At 40.1% G+C, this 15,809-nt stretch overlaps 1 protein-coding gene across 1 annotated transcript in view; it reads right to left on the reverse strand.

Annotated features, from left to right (window-relative positions):
* Nucleotides 1-10,414: 10,414 nt before the first annotated feature.
* The window catches only part of ARMH4 (armadillo like helical domain containing 4), a 123,336-nt gene continuing 117,941 nt past the window's right edge, over nucleotides 10,415-15,809 (reverse strand). Inside the window, exons 6-7 of the mRNA XM_057732350.1 lie at nucleotides 10,780-10,914; nucleotides 10,415-10,536 (exon numbers count right to left, since the gene is read on the reverse strand). Of these exons, the coding sequence (XP_057588333.1) occupies nucleotides 10,468-10,536; nucleotides 10,780-10,914 (204 nt within the window). The 3' untranslated portion in view covers nucleotides 10,415-10,467. The remainder of the gene's footprint in view (nucleotides 10,537-10,779; nucleotides 10,915-15,809) is intronic.

A 15,809-nucleotide genomic window follows, 5' to 3' on the forward strand; every position in this document is an offset into this window, starting at 1 on the left:
TGCCTGTTGTCCCATCATAATTATTAATAGTGTCCCCTTTCGGTCTCATATGTTTCCCAGTTTACACATAAGGATATGCTCACGTAGCACTCCCTCCCTCGTCTCTCTCTCTCTCTTGCTCGCTCTCTGACACACACACACACACACACACACACACACACACACACTTTGAGAAACCCAAAGAAACAATTTCCAGTATAATAATAATTGACACAAAAATACTAAATTCAAAAGACTTGACCTGAATGAGCCTTTAATCAATTTAGATCACCACAAGTGTGTTTTTTTTGCAATATTTCTCACAATACTACATATTATCTACACTCATGATTATTCAGTCTTACTGTCTAATTATAAAAGCTTACAATTCTGCTTCCATGGCAAAGGCAAAGAGAGAAAAGCCTCTAATCTTTCAGGGCACAAGAATATGACATTTGCCCGCCACCATTTGCTTATAAAGGTTTTTCTTCCTTTAACTATGTTTTCATTTATATCACATGGAAGTGTCTTGAGGTAACTGGGCAGTCATGGATGACCAAATACCAAATAAATCTTAATGAGAGAAAAACAGTTTGTTCCTTCAAATACAGCTTCAGGATTTTCACAAGCTCTTTTCTTTTTCTTTAGTCCTTTTAAAACAACCATGAGAAATTGTAGCTATAGGGAGGTAACAAGATCATGTAAATTATAAGTCTGATTTTGTGTAAAAATAAAAGTATGTCTATATCACATATCGAAACGACACAGAAAAAAATATTGGAAAAACATAGACTAAAATGTTAACAATGGTTTCATCGGGGGGGTGGAGACTGAAGTGATCATTCTTTTCTTCTTATGTGTTTCTGCATTTCCTCAATTCTACATTGCTGCCTGGAGCCCTCGGGTACCCCAGCCTTGTGTTGGTATGGCAACCTTGAAACGCTTGCTTTATTTTTCATATGCTAAAGAGGATATACTACTCCATGACAACTGTCAAAAGGCCACAGAAACACTCAGCAGGGGCATGGACCCTGCATTGTTCATGAGATTCTCCAGGCTCCACATCCAAATCCCCACATCATCCTCATGTGGTCCAACCTTGAGAGAAGCTTCTTGGTTTTGTTTTCAAGAAAAACAAGATCCTAGGGGAGTGGGGAGGGTGGGCAATTGGATAGAGGTGGTGGAAAGGTACAAACTTCAGTTCTAAGATAAATACTGGAGATGTATTGTATAATATAACTATAGTTAACCTTGCCGTGTGGTATATATGAAAGTTGCCAAGAGAGTAGATCCTAAAAGTTCTCATCACAAGGAAAAAAATTTTTTTGTAATGACATGATGAAATGGATGTTAACTAAACTTGTGGTAATCATTTTGCAGTATATGTATGTCAAGTCATTATGTTGTACCTTAAATATATACCGAGATGTATGCCAACTATAGGTCAATAAAACTGGAAAAAAAGGAAGCAACCTAAATGCCCATCAGCAGATGAATGGATAAAGAAGATGTGGCACATATATACAATGGAATGTTAGCCACAAAAAAGAATGAAATTGAGATATTTGTAGTGAGGTGGATGGACATAGGGTCTGTCATACAGAGCAAAGTAAGCCAGAAAGAGAAAAACAAATACAGTATGCTAACTCACATATATGGAATCTAAAAAAAATGGTACTGATGAACCCAGTGACAGGGCAAGAATAAAGATGTAGATGTAGAGAGCGGACTTGAGGACGTGGGCTGGGGGTGAAGGGGAAGCTGGGATGAAGTGAGAGAGTAGCATTGACATATATACACTACCAAATGTAAAATAGATAGCTAGTGGGAAGCTGCCGCATAAAACATGGAGATCAACTCTAGGATGGGTGAGGACTTAGAGGGATGGGATAGGGAGGGAGGGAGGGAGTCGCGGGAGGGAAGGGATATAGGGATATATGTATAAATATAGCTGATTCACTTTGTTATACATCAAAAACTGACACAACAGTGTAAAGCAATTATATTCCAATAAAAAGCTTTTAAAAAAACTGGAAAAAAAAAGATCAGAAAGCCTTGAGAGAGTAAATGTATAAATGTATAAAATTGGGTCTTATGAATAGTAAATGATTTCATTTCCTAAGAAAAAAGAGAGAAAAAAACAAGATCCTGAGTTTTGGTTCTCATGTCAAAGAATAAGAAACTCTCATGTTAGTCTTTACAAGGCAAGAGAGTCAATCAGATCCCAGATAATAACCATACCTGGGGCACAACCCAAGTAACATAATCGCCTAGAGGTATCTGGAGGGTTTTCCCAAATGTTTGTTTTATTAAATTCAAAGTTCTTTCTTTGGAACCTACTATTAAAAGTTACAAAGAATGACCACATACATACACACATTTTGCAGAAAGTTAAAGCTGCCTACACATTTTTTGCAGACTTGCAGGTTTTCTCAGGCTGTATCTGCTGGGATAACACGGGGTCCGTCTCTCCGGAAGGTGGGACACTGGACCCCAGGATAGCAGCAGGGCCTCAGAAGTTCCAGGACCCTGGTCAGCTTCAGCCACTGTCTTTTCCCTCCATCCCCCAAATTCTAACCAACCCCCACATCCCACTGCTTCCCCTCCCTGAACACCTCTGGAACCCATCCTCTCCTTCCACATCCACTCCTGCAGCCTTGGTCCAGGCCACAGTCATCTCTCACCTGCATTGGCACACCAGCCCTTGACTCTAACTTTGCCAAGCCAGCCTTCCCAGGAACGCGGACCTGATCATACCACTTCTCAGTAAAATACCCTCCTGCAACTTTCTAAATACTCTCAAAATAAAGTCCTAATTCCTTGGCATGACCTAGCAGACCCTTCAGGATCAACCTCATATTTTGCGGGGTACGTTCCCACACCGCCAACCCCAACCCTTACTTCCCTAGTGTCCCCAGAGCTCCAGCTGTACATAGCTACTCGATCTCCTATGACTGACTTTTGCACACATGGTTCCCCTGGCTGGAGTATTCATCCCATTCTCCCTTTTACCTCTCTAACCCCTACTCCATCCTCAAGCCCCGCCTTTGATGCTACCTGCTCTGGAGAAATGTCTCCGATCTTAGCAGGGTTAGATGCTACTTTTCTGGATCATATTGTGTCCCTCTGATGAAAAGGCCCATTTACTTCCTCCCTCACTAGTCCATAACTCTTTCTGGACTTTACATGGACTGTGTCTTACTATCCTTGCTCCCCAGCTCTTAACACACTGCCAGATGCAAATAAAGTTATTCAGTAAATACTGATTCCATAAGAAGCAATAACATCTCAGTGCTCTTGGTTTAGCAAAGATAGACTCCCTAACCATCCTCACTCCCCTTGACACAGACCTTTGGGATCTGATCATTTCAATTCGGAACCATTTCAGATTTCTTCTCCTTTCCTTTATCTCTTATACAAAGAAAGAAATAAGGGAAATTGATCATTGGAGGTTTTGTATCAAGATTCCTTTTCAGAAGAGAAAAGACTTGAATCAGCCGGTTTCCAAATAACTTTCTGTTTTGGAAGACTGTGCTTATACTTTCCTACATGTATATTTTGGTCTGTCTGTTCATGAAAAAGTCTGAAACTATACAAACTCTATGGCTGTGCTGTGAGACATAAAATTGGAGAAACGCCTTTAACTAACGCGATTGATTCCTTCCTTTATTTCACTGTGAATTAGGAAGAAAATATTGAGATGCACAGGACACTGGTTAATAAAACCCCAGTTTTCTGACCTGATATCAGGTTCAGGTTTTTAAGACCAGAGCAACTGACCTCTCTGCTCACCTCAAAGGCCAAGTGAGCGCTCCATTTGCCTTCCATTCTGCTTGCTCTCTGTTTCCTTACCTGTGAAACTTGAGAAGAAAAATGAGAGGATTTCTCCCCCTGCAATTAATTCTTCTGTTTTGACACCTTCTCAGTTCCTCCGTCCTTATCCCACAAAAGGTTCACTTCTGAGCAAAATCAGTCTTGAACATTGGATCTGGACACTCTTAGGGTGAGAATTTATACACTATATTGCAAATTATTAATGGTTATCATTTGTTTTTTACTCATGCTGCTTTTTGAGGAGGGAAAGTTAAGATCTTTGCTTTACTAAGTGGACAATTTGAGAGGTTTTTCATATTCTGTGTGTGTTTTTAAGCAAAATAGAACAAAAGAGTATGTATTTGTTTCTTTTTCCTTCTGCTGCTGTCGACTGGGGGAAATTTCTTTCTCCCTTCCTTTCTTCTTTCTTCCTTCCTCCCTTCCTCTCTTATCCCACATACACATAATAGAAATTTGAGCTAATTAATAAGGAGTTAGATACCCAAAATAGGATAATGCCAATGCCCTTATATAGCTAACAGTGGCTTACAAAATAAAGGCTAATTCATTCTGCATGTAGAACTGAAGCCCCAGAATTATGTTTCCAGCTATGCTGACTGCCCAAGTTGATAATTATCAAAGCAAATAATTAGATGTCTCTCCTCAGTCCATCCCCAGCTTATCATTCTAATGGCTGCCTCCCAAAAGGAGGTGTGTGTCTTACAGGAGGTGCTCAATGCGCAAATAAGGGGCCTTTAGTAAGTCAACACTATTATTTTGTTTTCAAATTATTTCCTATTCCTAGAAATTTATATTCAGTCATTTGAACTTTGCATAATTAAGGAAGATACTTAACCAAGCTTAAGCTTAAAGTACCCAAGCTCCCTTCACCTCATTGATCTTGGATTTCAATTCCCTCCCACCCAGGTCCAGTCTACCTAGTGCCTGGTAATTTTCTCTGATGGAGACCTACAGCTTCGTGTACAGTTATGGCCCCTTCCCCTGCTAATAGTCTACCTCATTTGCATTCTTCTCCTCACTTGTCTTTATCATTTTTCCAAGCATCGGTGCATTCAGAACTTTAGCCTCCTCTAGTGCATTCTAATGTTCTGTGCCATTTTTACATCTGCTTTGTATTATGATTTTTCTTCCATCTTCTTATACCCATAGTTCTTCCCTTGGAACTACCCTCACATACCCTAAAAAGCAGAGGGGTTCTGTTTGTTTGTTTGTTCTGTGCCATGCGGCTTGCGGGATCTTAGTTCCCCATCCAGGGGTGGAACCTGTGCCCCAGCAGTGGAAGCGCAGAGTCCTAACCACTGGACCACCAGGAAGTCCAGAGTTTTTTTTTTCTTCAGTTGTAAACCTGCCTTTTCAGATTTCCTTGTAGTTATAACAAAGCCTATCTTGCCAAAAGGCCACACAGCTAAAACCTTGTGCCGAATAATATATCCTGTTCCCGAAAGCTGCTTTTTGGCATCTGGGAGAAACATTATTATTTATATCCACAGAAATCACGATGCCTGTGGATGAGTTGATGCTTCTCCCCCGAGTTGTGGATGTGATTCCCAGTAAGGGGTTTCGTTTGGACCCCACATGAAGAAGATATTTTCGTGGGGAGAAGCACCAGGCCTATCTCTATGACATTTTGACTGTGAAGTCTTAGCCTTTAGAAAATAAACAAATAATGAAATAACCAGAGTTTCAGTTTAGGAAGGTGAAAAATTCGGGAGATGGGTGATGGTGAGAGTTGCACAACAATGTGAATGTATTTAGTGCCACTGAACTGCACAGTTAAATACGGTTAAAACAGTATGTTTTAAAGTATGTGAATTTTACCACAATAAAAAAATTAACAAAAAAAAAGAACCAGCTTTGACTGACCATGCTAAAACTACTTTCAATATGTTCTACACTCTATGCCATTAAAGCAAGATCCTTTTTGACCCACCTCCTAGAATCATGGAAATAAAATCAAGAATAAACAATTGGGACCTCATGAAACTTAAAAGCTTTTGCACAGCAAAACAATCCATAAAGAAGACAAGAAGACAACTCTCAGAATGGGAGAAAATACTTGCCAAGGAAGCAACGGACAAAGGATTAGTCTCCAAAATATACAAGCTGCTCATGCAGCTTAATACCAAAAAAGCAAATAACTGAATCCACAAATGGGCAGAAGACCTAAATAGACATTTCTCCAAAGAAGACATACAGATGGCCAACAAACACATGAAAAGATGCTCAACATCACTACTCATCAGAGAAATGCAAGTCAAAGTCACAATGAAGTATCACCTCACACCGATCAGAATGGCCATCATCACAAAATCTGGAAACGACAAATGTTGGAGAGGGTGTGGAGAAAAGGGAACTCTCCTGTTGGTGGGAATGTAAGTTGGTACAGTCACTATGGAAAACAGTTTGGAGGTTCCTTAAAAAACTGAAAATAGAACTACCACATGACCCAGTAATCCCACTATGGGGCATACACCCAGAGAAAACCATCATCCAAAAAGAAACATGTACCATAATGTTTATTGCAGCACTATTTACAATAGCCAGGACATGGAAGCCACCTAAATGCCCATCAACAGATGAGTGGATAAAGAAGATGTGGCATATATATACAATGGAATATTACTCAGCCATAAAAAGGAATGAAATGGAGCCAAATGTAATGAGGTGAGTAGACCTAGAGTCTGTCATACAGAGTGAAGTAAGCCATAAAGAGAAAAACAAATACTGTATGCTAACTCATATATATGGAATCTAAAAGAAAAAAAGGTACTGATGAACTCAGTGACAGGGCAAGAATAAGGATACAGATGCAGAGAATGGACTTGAGGACGTGGGCTGGGGTGTGAAGGGGAAGCTGGGATGCAGTGAGAGCATAGCATAGACATATATACACTACCAACTGTAAAATAGATAGCTAGTGGGAAGTTGCTGTATAACAAAGGGAGATCAACTTGATGATGGGTTGATGCCTTAGAGGGCCAGGACAGGGAGAATGGGAGGGAGTCTTGGGAGGGAGGGGATATGGGGATATATGTATATATACAGCTGATTCACTTTGGTGTACCTCATAAGCTGGTACAAGAGTGTAAAGCAATTATATTCCAATGAAGAGCTTAAAAAAAATATTTGTAGAACACGCACACACACACAAAATGTTCTAAAACTGTGCTTTAAAAATTTCCCCCACAACACTGTTGACCCGTGTAAGAGATACAGGTACTTCAAGAAAATGCTTCTGGAAGACTGCATCTGAAGCAGTTTATGAGCTGAAGCCAAGGCTAAAGCACTGCTAAGGGAATCTGTTTCCCTTGGATACTAATTAACTCCAAATATTGCATATAAATTAAGCCAGCAGCTACTGAAAGAAGCAACTTACAGGAGAGGAAAAACTAAAGAGGTTTAAAAGAAAGGTACTGTCTTCTGATTAGAGAAAGACATCGGGGGCACAGAAGGAATGCTTCTCTCTCTGTCCCAGCATTCCACTCTTTCTCTAGAAGCTTCCACCCTTTTCTCTTTCCTCTTGTTTTCCTTTCTCCACTATGGCAGGTGTGATTGATTGGATAGCTGACAAGGGGAAGGGTCCATCCCCACCTTCCGGCCCCGGGGGTCTGCTCACCCTGTCTCCTTAATAAGGAAAAGCTGTCCTCTGCATAGACCTCTCCGAGCTGTGTTCTCAAACTTGCCTAGGCAGGAGAATCCCAAGCTCCTCCCCTGGAGATTCTGATTCAGTGGGTCTAAGAAGGGGCCTTGGAATTTGTATGCTTAACAAGTATCCCAGGCAATTCTTAGGAGACACAGAGCTTGGGAAACACTTCCTACCCCACTGAGAACAAGACATAGCCCCTGGCCCTGCAGTGGGACATCTGCCGCTCTGACCGGATCAATTGAGTTCAGAAGGAAAGGTGTTAGCAATTGAAGCTGCAACTATCAGCAACCCCAGCTTAAACATTTTAAGCTTAGTTGTTAAAATAGACTCACTTTTTGTTTTTAATATGCAAACATAAGCATACAAATCACTTATTTTAGGTAAACTCATCAATGCCTGATTTACTACTTTTAATCTGGACTATTGCATAACTGTGGGCCAGCACCTTCACAGATGGTGAAGGTTTTGTTCTGAACATGACAACCTTTTCTGTTCCGCTGAATAATCTAAACCGACCACTAAAAATCATTGTTCCACAGCCACTGGCAGCAAGGAAAATGGCCAAAATAAACACACCAGTTTAGGCATCCACAGAACTGTCCACTCAACCCAGGTGTTTAAATGGCTTTGTACAGCAATCTGCTAGGATTTAAGTAATCGCTTTTTCTTTAAACAGTCACCTGTCCCAAAAAGGACAGCAGAGACATTTCTGCTTAGGCCTAAATGCACACACATGTGACTTCCATAGCCCTCTTCGCAAATGAAAATATGTGTCTGTCATTGGTGACTTGATTATACTATAGTTTGAAGGTTCGGCCTATTAATCATGGTCTAGTTAAAACTACAGACTAAGAGTAGACCGAGGCATTAGTGGCCATTAATATCACCCATGTGATGCTGCATGAAGCAGCCTACTGTGTTTTCCCTAAAAAGAGCTTGTCAAGAACACAAAAGTGGTAATGCTACATGGTGCTCACCTCTTCCTAACCTTAGGAGCACTTACAGCAAGGGGCTGCTCTTAGAAAGGGCAAATGCACCCTATTCAGTATCAGGATGCCTCTGCTCACGAAATTATAAATTTCTGGAGAGTCATGGTTCTGAGTTCTATTTTTAAAACCTGACTCTGAGCTTATGTGTCGACTGTTAACATCTATTTGGTGGTACAGAGCTTTACATTTCTCTTGATCAATTTCACCCATTCGCATCTATCTCTTGGCAAAAAAAATTAAAATATTTGATGAAAACATTTCTGTAAGCCAGCTATCCTTCAGGAATGAATTCAAGAAAGATTTCTCTATTAGTTTCCTAGAGGTGATATTTAAATTTATGTGATTATAAGGAAAACAGCTGATGTGAGGGAGGAAAAGAATTTGTGTTCATAAGAGAGAAATTAGTGAGACATCGTTCATTGAACAAAGACAGAAACTCATATCACATGTTCCTGGACTGAGAAGCTATTTCCTTAGAAGCTTGGTTTTAAAGAAGGACTCTGAAATGTTATTGGTTCCTCCAAAGCATGTGGAAAGGGCATTGAGCTAAAGATAGGGGTGCATGGTTTTTGAGTCCATAGGTTCTAGTCCTGATTCTTCCTGGGTATAATTTTGGATAATCACTTCACTTCTCTGCTTCAGTTCCGTCTTCAGTCAAACGGGAGAATAAAAACATACCTCCTACGTCACACAGTGGCTATCAGGAATAACTGTGCAGCTCGCCCCGAACACAGCAAAGCAGGCTCCAGTAAATGTGAATGAGTCCTCCACAGTGTAAAGAACCATGGACAGTGCTATTAGTAACCTTTATTCTTCCACACAAACGAGCCAAGTCTTTACCCCAAAACTCCACTTCCTGAAAGTCCCAAATACCTAGATTCAAAAGATAGGGCAAGGAATTACATTCCAAGGGAAATGAGACATGATCTAACCGAGTCCAGCACCCCCCAAAGTGAGACACCCCGAGAGAGGCTGGTTTTTCACAAGCTCTGTCATGTGCCAGGGCTCTGGCCCCTGAGCCTGCTCCTACCACAGAATGTGTTTTTCTAATAAAGGACCAATGGCAGCCCAATCATTTCATGGCCAAGACCACAGATGTAGAAAAGCACCACTCTGAATAATTCAGGATGGTGGCCACACAAGCACAGAGCCAAATGGCAGTGATAAATGCTCTGGAAGCTTACCTACCCTCATTTCCTCTTGATTCTTCCTCATTTCTTCTTGACAAAGTCCATGATACACAAAAAGAACATCTCTTAATGATAAACATGTAAGAATCTACTCATAGGTCTGTTCGACTCCATTACACTATTTAAGAAAGCAAGCTTACAGTAAGACCGAGAGTCAATTTAATGCATTATTTCTAGTGCATTTTTTCTTTGCCAAGAATAAGAATGAAAGGGAAGGGGAAAAATAATAAAAACCAGGAGACTCAAGTACATAACATAAGATACATACAAATCTATATATATCCTAATGCACTGAGATCTTCTTGATGAAAAAGATTTCATTCTGAGTTGCTGCTCGTTTTAATGCAAATGTAGTATGTGCCACGGCCCACAAGCCTGGGGACTCCAGTAGGCAGAGCAGTCATCGCCAGCCTTTCTTTGTTAAGATTTCTATGTCAGGGTCAAGTGTGTCTTGGCTGCGATTACTGTTATACTTTAGCATAAGTAATTCAAACAAAGGACAAGACACTATGGGAAAATATAAAACATCTACTCTACCTAACCTAGCAACTCCTACTGAACAACATGTATGCTGCATATTTACGAGTCGTAGCCCATGGTTATGGAAAATTCACTATGGAATAAAAACAAATACTGCATATTACAGTTCGTATACAGCATGCCTTTTCTGCTCAGTACAAGAAAAATCTACTACCCAGCAGATAATGAGACTGATGGCCTGACAGCCCCAGTGTGGCAGAATGTTTTTCTCTCTCTTTTTTTTTTTTGCCCCCAAATAAGAAATAAAATAATAACATCGTTGACTCTTCCAATTAAACTCCAGTTCAATTCAAAATTCATCTTCAGAGCTGTCGGCTAAGAGCATTACTCGATCTTGCATGCTGTTGAATTCTCTCTGCTGGGGAAAGAAAACAGAAAAGCATTAAACTCCTTCTGCCGCAGAGCAAAGCTGAGGAACAGGCCCCCTTTAAAAGACACGTGAACAAACAAAGCCGAGGCAGCAGCTGCAGCAGCTAATCGGAACCACTGGGCACGTCAGTACCATTCATGCACCATTAAGCCCCGTGTGCTTTATTAAGCAAATTAGAAAAGCAAAGGATTTTCAGAAGCTGATTAGGTTTTGCTGCTGTTGAGTCCATACCTTTCTTTTATGCCTTTTGAAGCCATTTCTCCTGCGGCGATGCATAACCTTAATGCTGTAGAGCGCTCCCAAGATGAACAAGGCTCCAGCTATCCCAACCCCTACGGGCACCAGCATCCCAGACATATAGCCAGCCTGCACAGGAAAGCAAACACACATTAGGATGCTAAGCAGACCACTGCCCTGGGCTTCTCCGTTCTGCGGGAGGGCAGCGGGTTTTTAGACACTTTGAATTCTCCTGTCTGCTTTGTTATAAAATAGCACCTGGAATAAACTTACTCTTTAGGGAGAAGGCAACAGAGAGAGGTATGACTATTTTTGGATATTTCAAATATGTAGAAGTACTGAAATAAATCAGCCAGACTTAGTGGCACCTCCAGCCACTTGCTTATTTATGTACATTTATCAACATCAGGGTTTGGTGCCAGAAATATAATTTGTATTAAAGATGGATGAAGTAAGCCTCTGAGAATGCCAGGACTATTAAAATGCTATAAATTGGAAATAGCAGCCTGAGTCAAGCTTCAGGGGGGTTGAAGTGCCCAATGGAATATTGCGTTTCTTAGAGGGCAAAAGAAGGGCCTTGACTTTGGTGGTCCCTCTCTCACAATCTTAGCTGCAACAGAGTAAGAAAGGAAAAAGGAATGTGCTTCTATGTGAGTGAAAAGTGAGAGCTTCTGGAGACAGCAGGGAAGAGAAGGACTTGCAAAGGAAAGAAGGATGTTAGGTGTTGGAGCCCAGGCAGAAAAGACAAAGATAAGAAGAGAGCTGCACATAATGTGTATAGATTCGTTTACATGAAAGAAAAATATCTGCCCAGTGCACAAGACCAAAGTTGAAGGTTGGAGGGAATTCTCAGTGTCCCCAGCCCCAAAAAAAGAAAGTGGCAGAGAGGGGCACAAAGATCACTGCCAACAACACTGATACTTCCAAAACAGCCTGGGGGTTTCAAACTCCTGTGGGTCTCCAACATCCCCAAGGTGTTACTATGGATACTTCGGTCCTAAGAGAGCAGCCTGATCTCCACACATCCATGTGTTTGGGTAAGTAGCTCAGGACCAATCCAAGTTCAGAGTAAGTACCCCTAAGGGTACTCCCTGCATCTTGGCCAATAAAACACCTAAGGGATAAAGGTAGATGAATAACCAGAGCCTTTCATGGAGGAACACAACACTGGTTTACCTTCCACCATGGCCCCTTTCTAGAAGCCTACCCAGAAAAAACCCATAAACAATTAACAATTTTAAAAGTGCTGTAAGGAGTACTTTTTTTTTTAAGAACTTTTATTGAGTGTAATAAGTACTTTAGATGGATATTATTTTAGGGGGGGGAACCATGAGTCTGTTCACTTATTTGACTATTTCTAAAAATTTTAATATAGCACAAACTATTTCCAGTATCCTTCAGAATGAGCCCCAAACAGAGAAGGAAAAAAAATAATAAAAGTTTTCTAAAAAGTGCTGAAGTAAGTAGGTTGTGATGCTTTCCCAACATTTCTAGAAGTAAATCAAAGGAACAGAAAAGACCTTACAAAACTGCAGTGTTCTCTTGTACACAGCCAGCTCTCACTGGTTTTGTTTCCCAGAGTCTTCACTTAGAGCAGAAAATGGAATTTTTTCCATTAATTTGAGAACATAGCATTGTTCCTCAGCATACTAAGTGTTTTTCCCCTAAGAAACAAAGCCCAGTCATTTTCCAACAAATTAACATGCTTTGCAGAAACCCAAACTTTCTTCTAGATCTACGTAAGGCTTATAAAAGTCTGTAATTTTCCAGGTGGGAAAACACTGGACAACAGCAAAGTTTGGGTGCAGAACTATGAATTTTTTTTTTTACATCACCATTCCCAGTGCCTGGAAATATATACATATGTTGATGTATGATAAATTTTCAGCCCAGTAGATTAGATTTTACAGAGCTGTACATTCAAAGGATGGTATCCGAGCTTTTGGAAGTTCAACTTGATCAGCCTCTGAGTGGGGTCTCCTTATGCTATGTCACGCAACCCCACACCAAAAACATGAATATTACAAAATGTATCACTATTTGCATATTTCTTACTTACACATTGAGGCTTCTCATTTCTAAAGCTTTAAATCATGTAGACTTCGCAAAAATTCAATTAATCTCTCTCTATTTCCTCATGTGTGTGTGTGAGATTTGCCTGTGCTTTGAACTCACCAAGTAAATTCCAAGATGGGAATAAAACAATCTACCCTCTTCAAATATAATTTAACCATTCCTCATTCAAAACTGACTAATTGAAAATAAGCTCTTTTTTTAGAATTGCCCATGACTTGTTTCCTACAGAAATGAAAACAAGATGCGTGTGCATATTAAGTTATAAATTCTGCCTAGCACCTTTTCTCTGTTCAGAATTATTGGACGTGCACACCCCTCCACACGTAACTTGCTGAGAACACAACTGTATCTGTGCATATCCCAACCAAGAATGCATAACCTGAATCTAATCATGAGGAAATGTCCAATAAAACTGAACTGAATAGTCTATTTTTTAAAGCACTGTATTATTAAAAAACTATCAGTGTCATGAAAGACAAAAGCTGGCTATACAAATAGTCCACATTAAAGAAAACTAAAGAATCCTGACAACGAAATGTGTTATACGACCCCAGGCTACATCCTGCAATGGAGGAGAAATATGAATTTAGAAAGGACATTCTGGGTCTGTTAACCAAAAGACTGAAATCCAGATGCTGTAACAGATAAAAGTATGATATCAATGTTAAATGTACTCAAGCTGATAACTGTTTGCTAGCAGAATATTCCTATTCATAGCAAATATGCACTGAATTATTTGGTGTAAAAGGACCATGATGTATAAAACTTTCCCTCAAATGGCTCAGAAGAAAAGAGCAGAGATCAAAATGGGGCAACATGGGAAGAACAAGTGCATCTGATGAAAAGGAACAGGGGTATTCTTTGTACTATTTTTACTCTTGTATCTTTTCTGTAAATTTGAAATTATTTCCAAATAAACAGTTTGAAAATTTAAAAAAGTGGATCGTAAGACAAAATTTACTAGATATAGTTGTTTTTTGCTTTGGTTTTGGTTTGTTTGTTTTGTTTTATATTTATGAGGAAGGTATCCTTTCTTCTCAGGTTGATGTATTTGTTCAGAAACATAGGTTTTTGAGAAAACAATAAGAAAACCATATGATACACTGTACTGCGTAAAGTCTGCTGAATTCAGAAGTACCTTATGATGTCTATTCAACAGTGGTTCTCAAACTTGAGCATGCATCAGAATCACCTGCAAGACTTGTTAAAACACAGATTGTTGGACCCCTTTCCCAGAGTTTCTGATTCAGTAGGTCTAGTGAGGGACCTGAGATTTTGCATTTCTAACAAGCTCCCAGGTAATGCGATGCCACTGGTCCAGACTATACAGGGGAATCGCTGTTACGAACTATAGTCTGCATCACCCACTTTTCTGGATTATTTCCTAAAGCTAGAAGAAATAGAGGATCTTGGTGATTTAACAACAGCGCTGGTCTTTATTACACAACTAACATTTTGATGCATCTTCAATCTCGAGAAACAACATAGGTGTTGAAAAAATACATCAACAGGTAGCCACATAAGGATTTGCCAAACAAGCATCACTAACTTGGACATTTAACCAGGAAGAAGGTCAATGATGGCATGAGTACAGGGAGTGTCCCTCAATAGCCATTTGCCCCTTCTTCTAGAGCAGTAGAACCTCCCATCTGGGCTGGGCACAGAATAACGATGACTTCTCCCTGCCTTCTGTGCAGCTGGATGTGACCATGTGATAAGCCTCACTAAGGAGATGATACATTAGTGACACGGGCAACTTCTCAAGCATACTCTACAAGGGGGGAGCAGAGCCTTTACCCACCGCCCTTTAAAAAAATGGCAGAGTGCCTTTATCTTCCCTTTTAAGAGGAGAGGGATATCTTAGCCTCCCTTTTTCCTCCTTCATTCTCGCTAGAATATGGACCTAACTGCCATCCAGGACCATAGACGACCTTGGGAATAAAGGTCACAAATGATGGAACATCAAACAGAAGGAGCCTGAGCCTTCAGTGTTTGCTCCTCACTATCCCCTGACTGCTACCTCCAGACTCATACATGAGAGACAGACAGACTTCTCTCTTGGTGAAGCCATTGTCACTGGGGAGGGGAGGGGTCTGTCACTCACAGCTGATCTTAATCCGAACTAATATAGGACTAAACTATACCAACGAGAGGAACAATTCAGAACTTTTCAGAACACCTACCACCCTTTCAAGAGTCCAGCTAACTAACAGGGAAACCAGTATCAGGAAAAATTAAATGAAGCTGAACTGAGAAGATATCCCACTGAAGAGCCAGTTACATATGTAGTTTAGTTTTCAGTTCTAAGGGATTCCATAATTTTCATCAAAATGGCAAGTTTCACTCTCAAATAGTTTCTGAAGATAATGACTAACAAGATTTTACAGATGATAGCTAGCTAGCTAAACAGATGAAGAGAAAGAGGGAGAGAGGGAAGAGAGAAAGCGAGAGGAAGATGTATATACATATATATACACATATGATGGTATGTATCAAGTAAGTGTATAATATTTCACCCCCAGAGGGAGGAGCCTAATTAGACTGAGTCCCTTCAAGAAAGAATCAAAATATGAAGACAAGTACAGCAGCGTGGATGGACCTAGAGATTACCATACTAAGTGAAGTAAGTCAGAGAAAGACAAATAACATATGATATCACTTACATGTGGAATCTAAAAAAAAATGATACAAACAAACTTATTTACAAAACAGAAGTAGACTCGCAGACATAGAAAACAAATTTATAGTTACCAAAAGAGATAGCGGGCAAAGGGGGAAGGATAAATTAGGAGGTCGGGATTAACATACACACACTACTATATATAAAATAGTCAACAAGAACCTACTGTATAGCACAAGGAACCCTACTCAGTATTCTGTAATAACCTTATTAGAAAAGAATCTGGAAAAGAATACACACACACACACACACACAACTGAATCACTTT

This window comes from Hippopotamus amphibius, chromosome 4 (genome assembly GCF_030028045.1).
Source record: "Hippopotamus amphibius kiboko isolate mHipAmp2 chromosome 4, mHipAmp2.hap2, whole genome shotgun sequence".
Lineage (NCBI taxonomy): Eukaryota > Metazoa > Chordata > Mammalia > Artiodactyla > Hippopotamidae > Hippopotamus > Hippopotamus amphibius.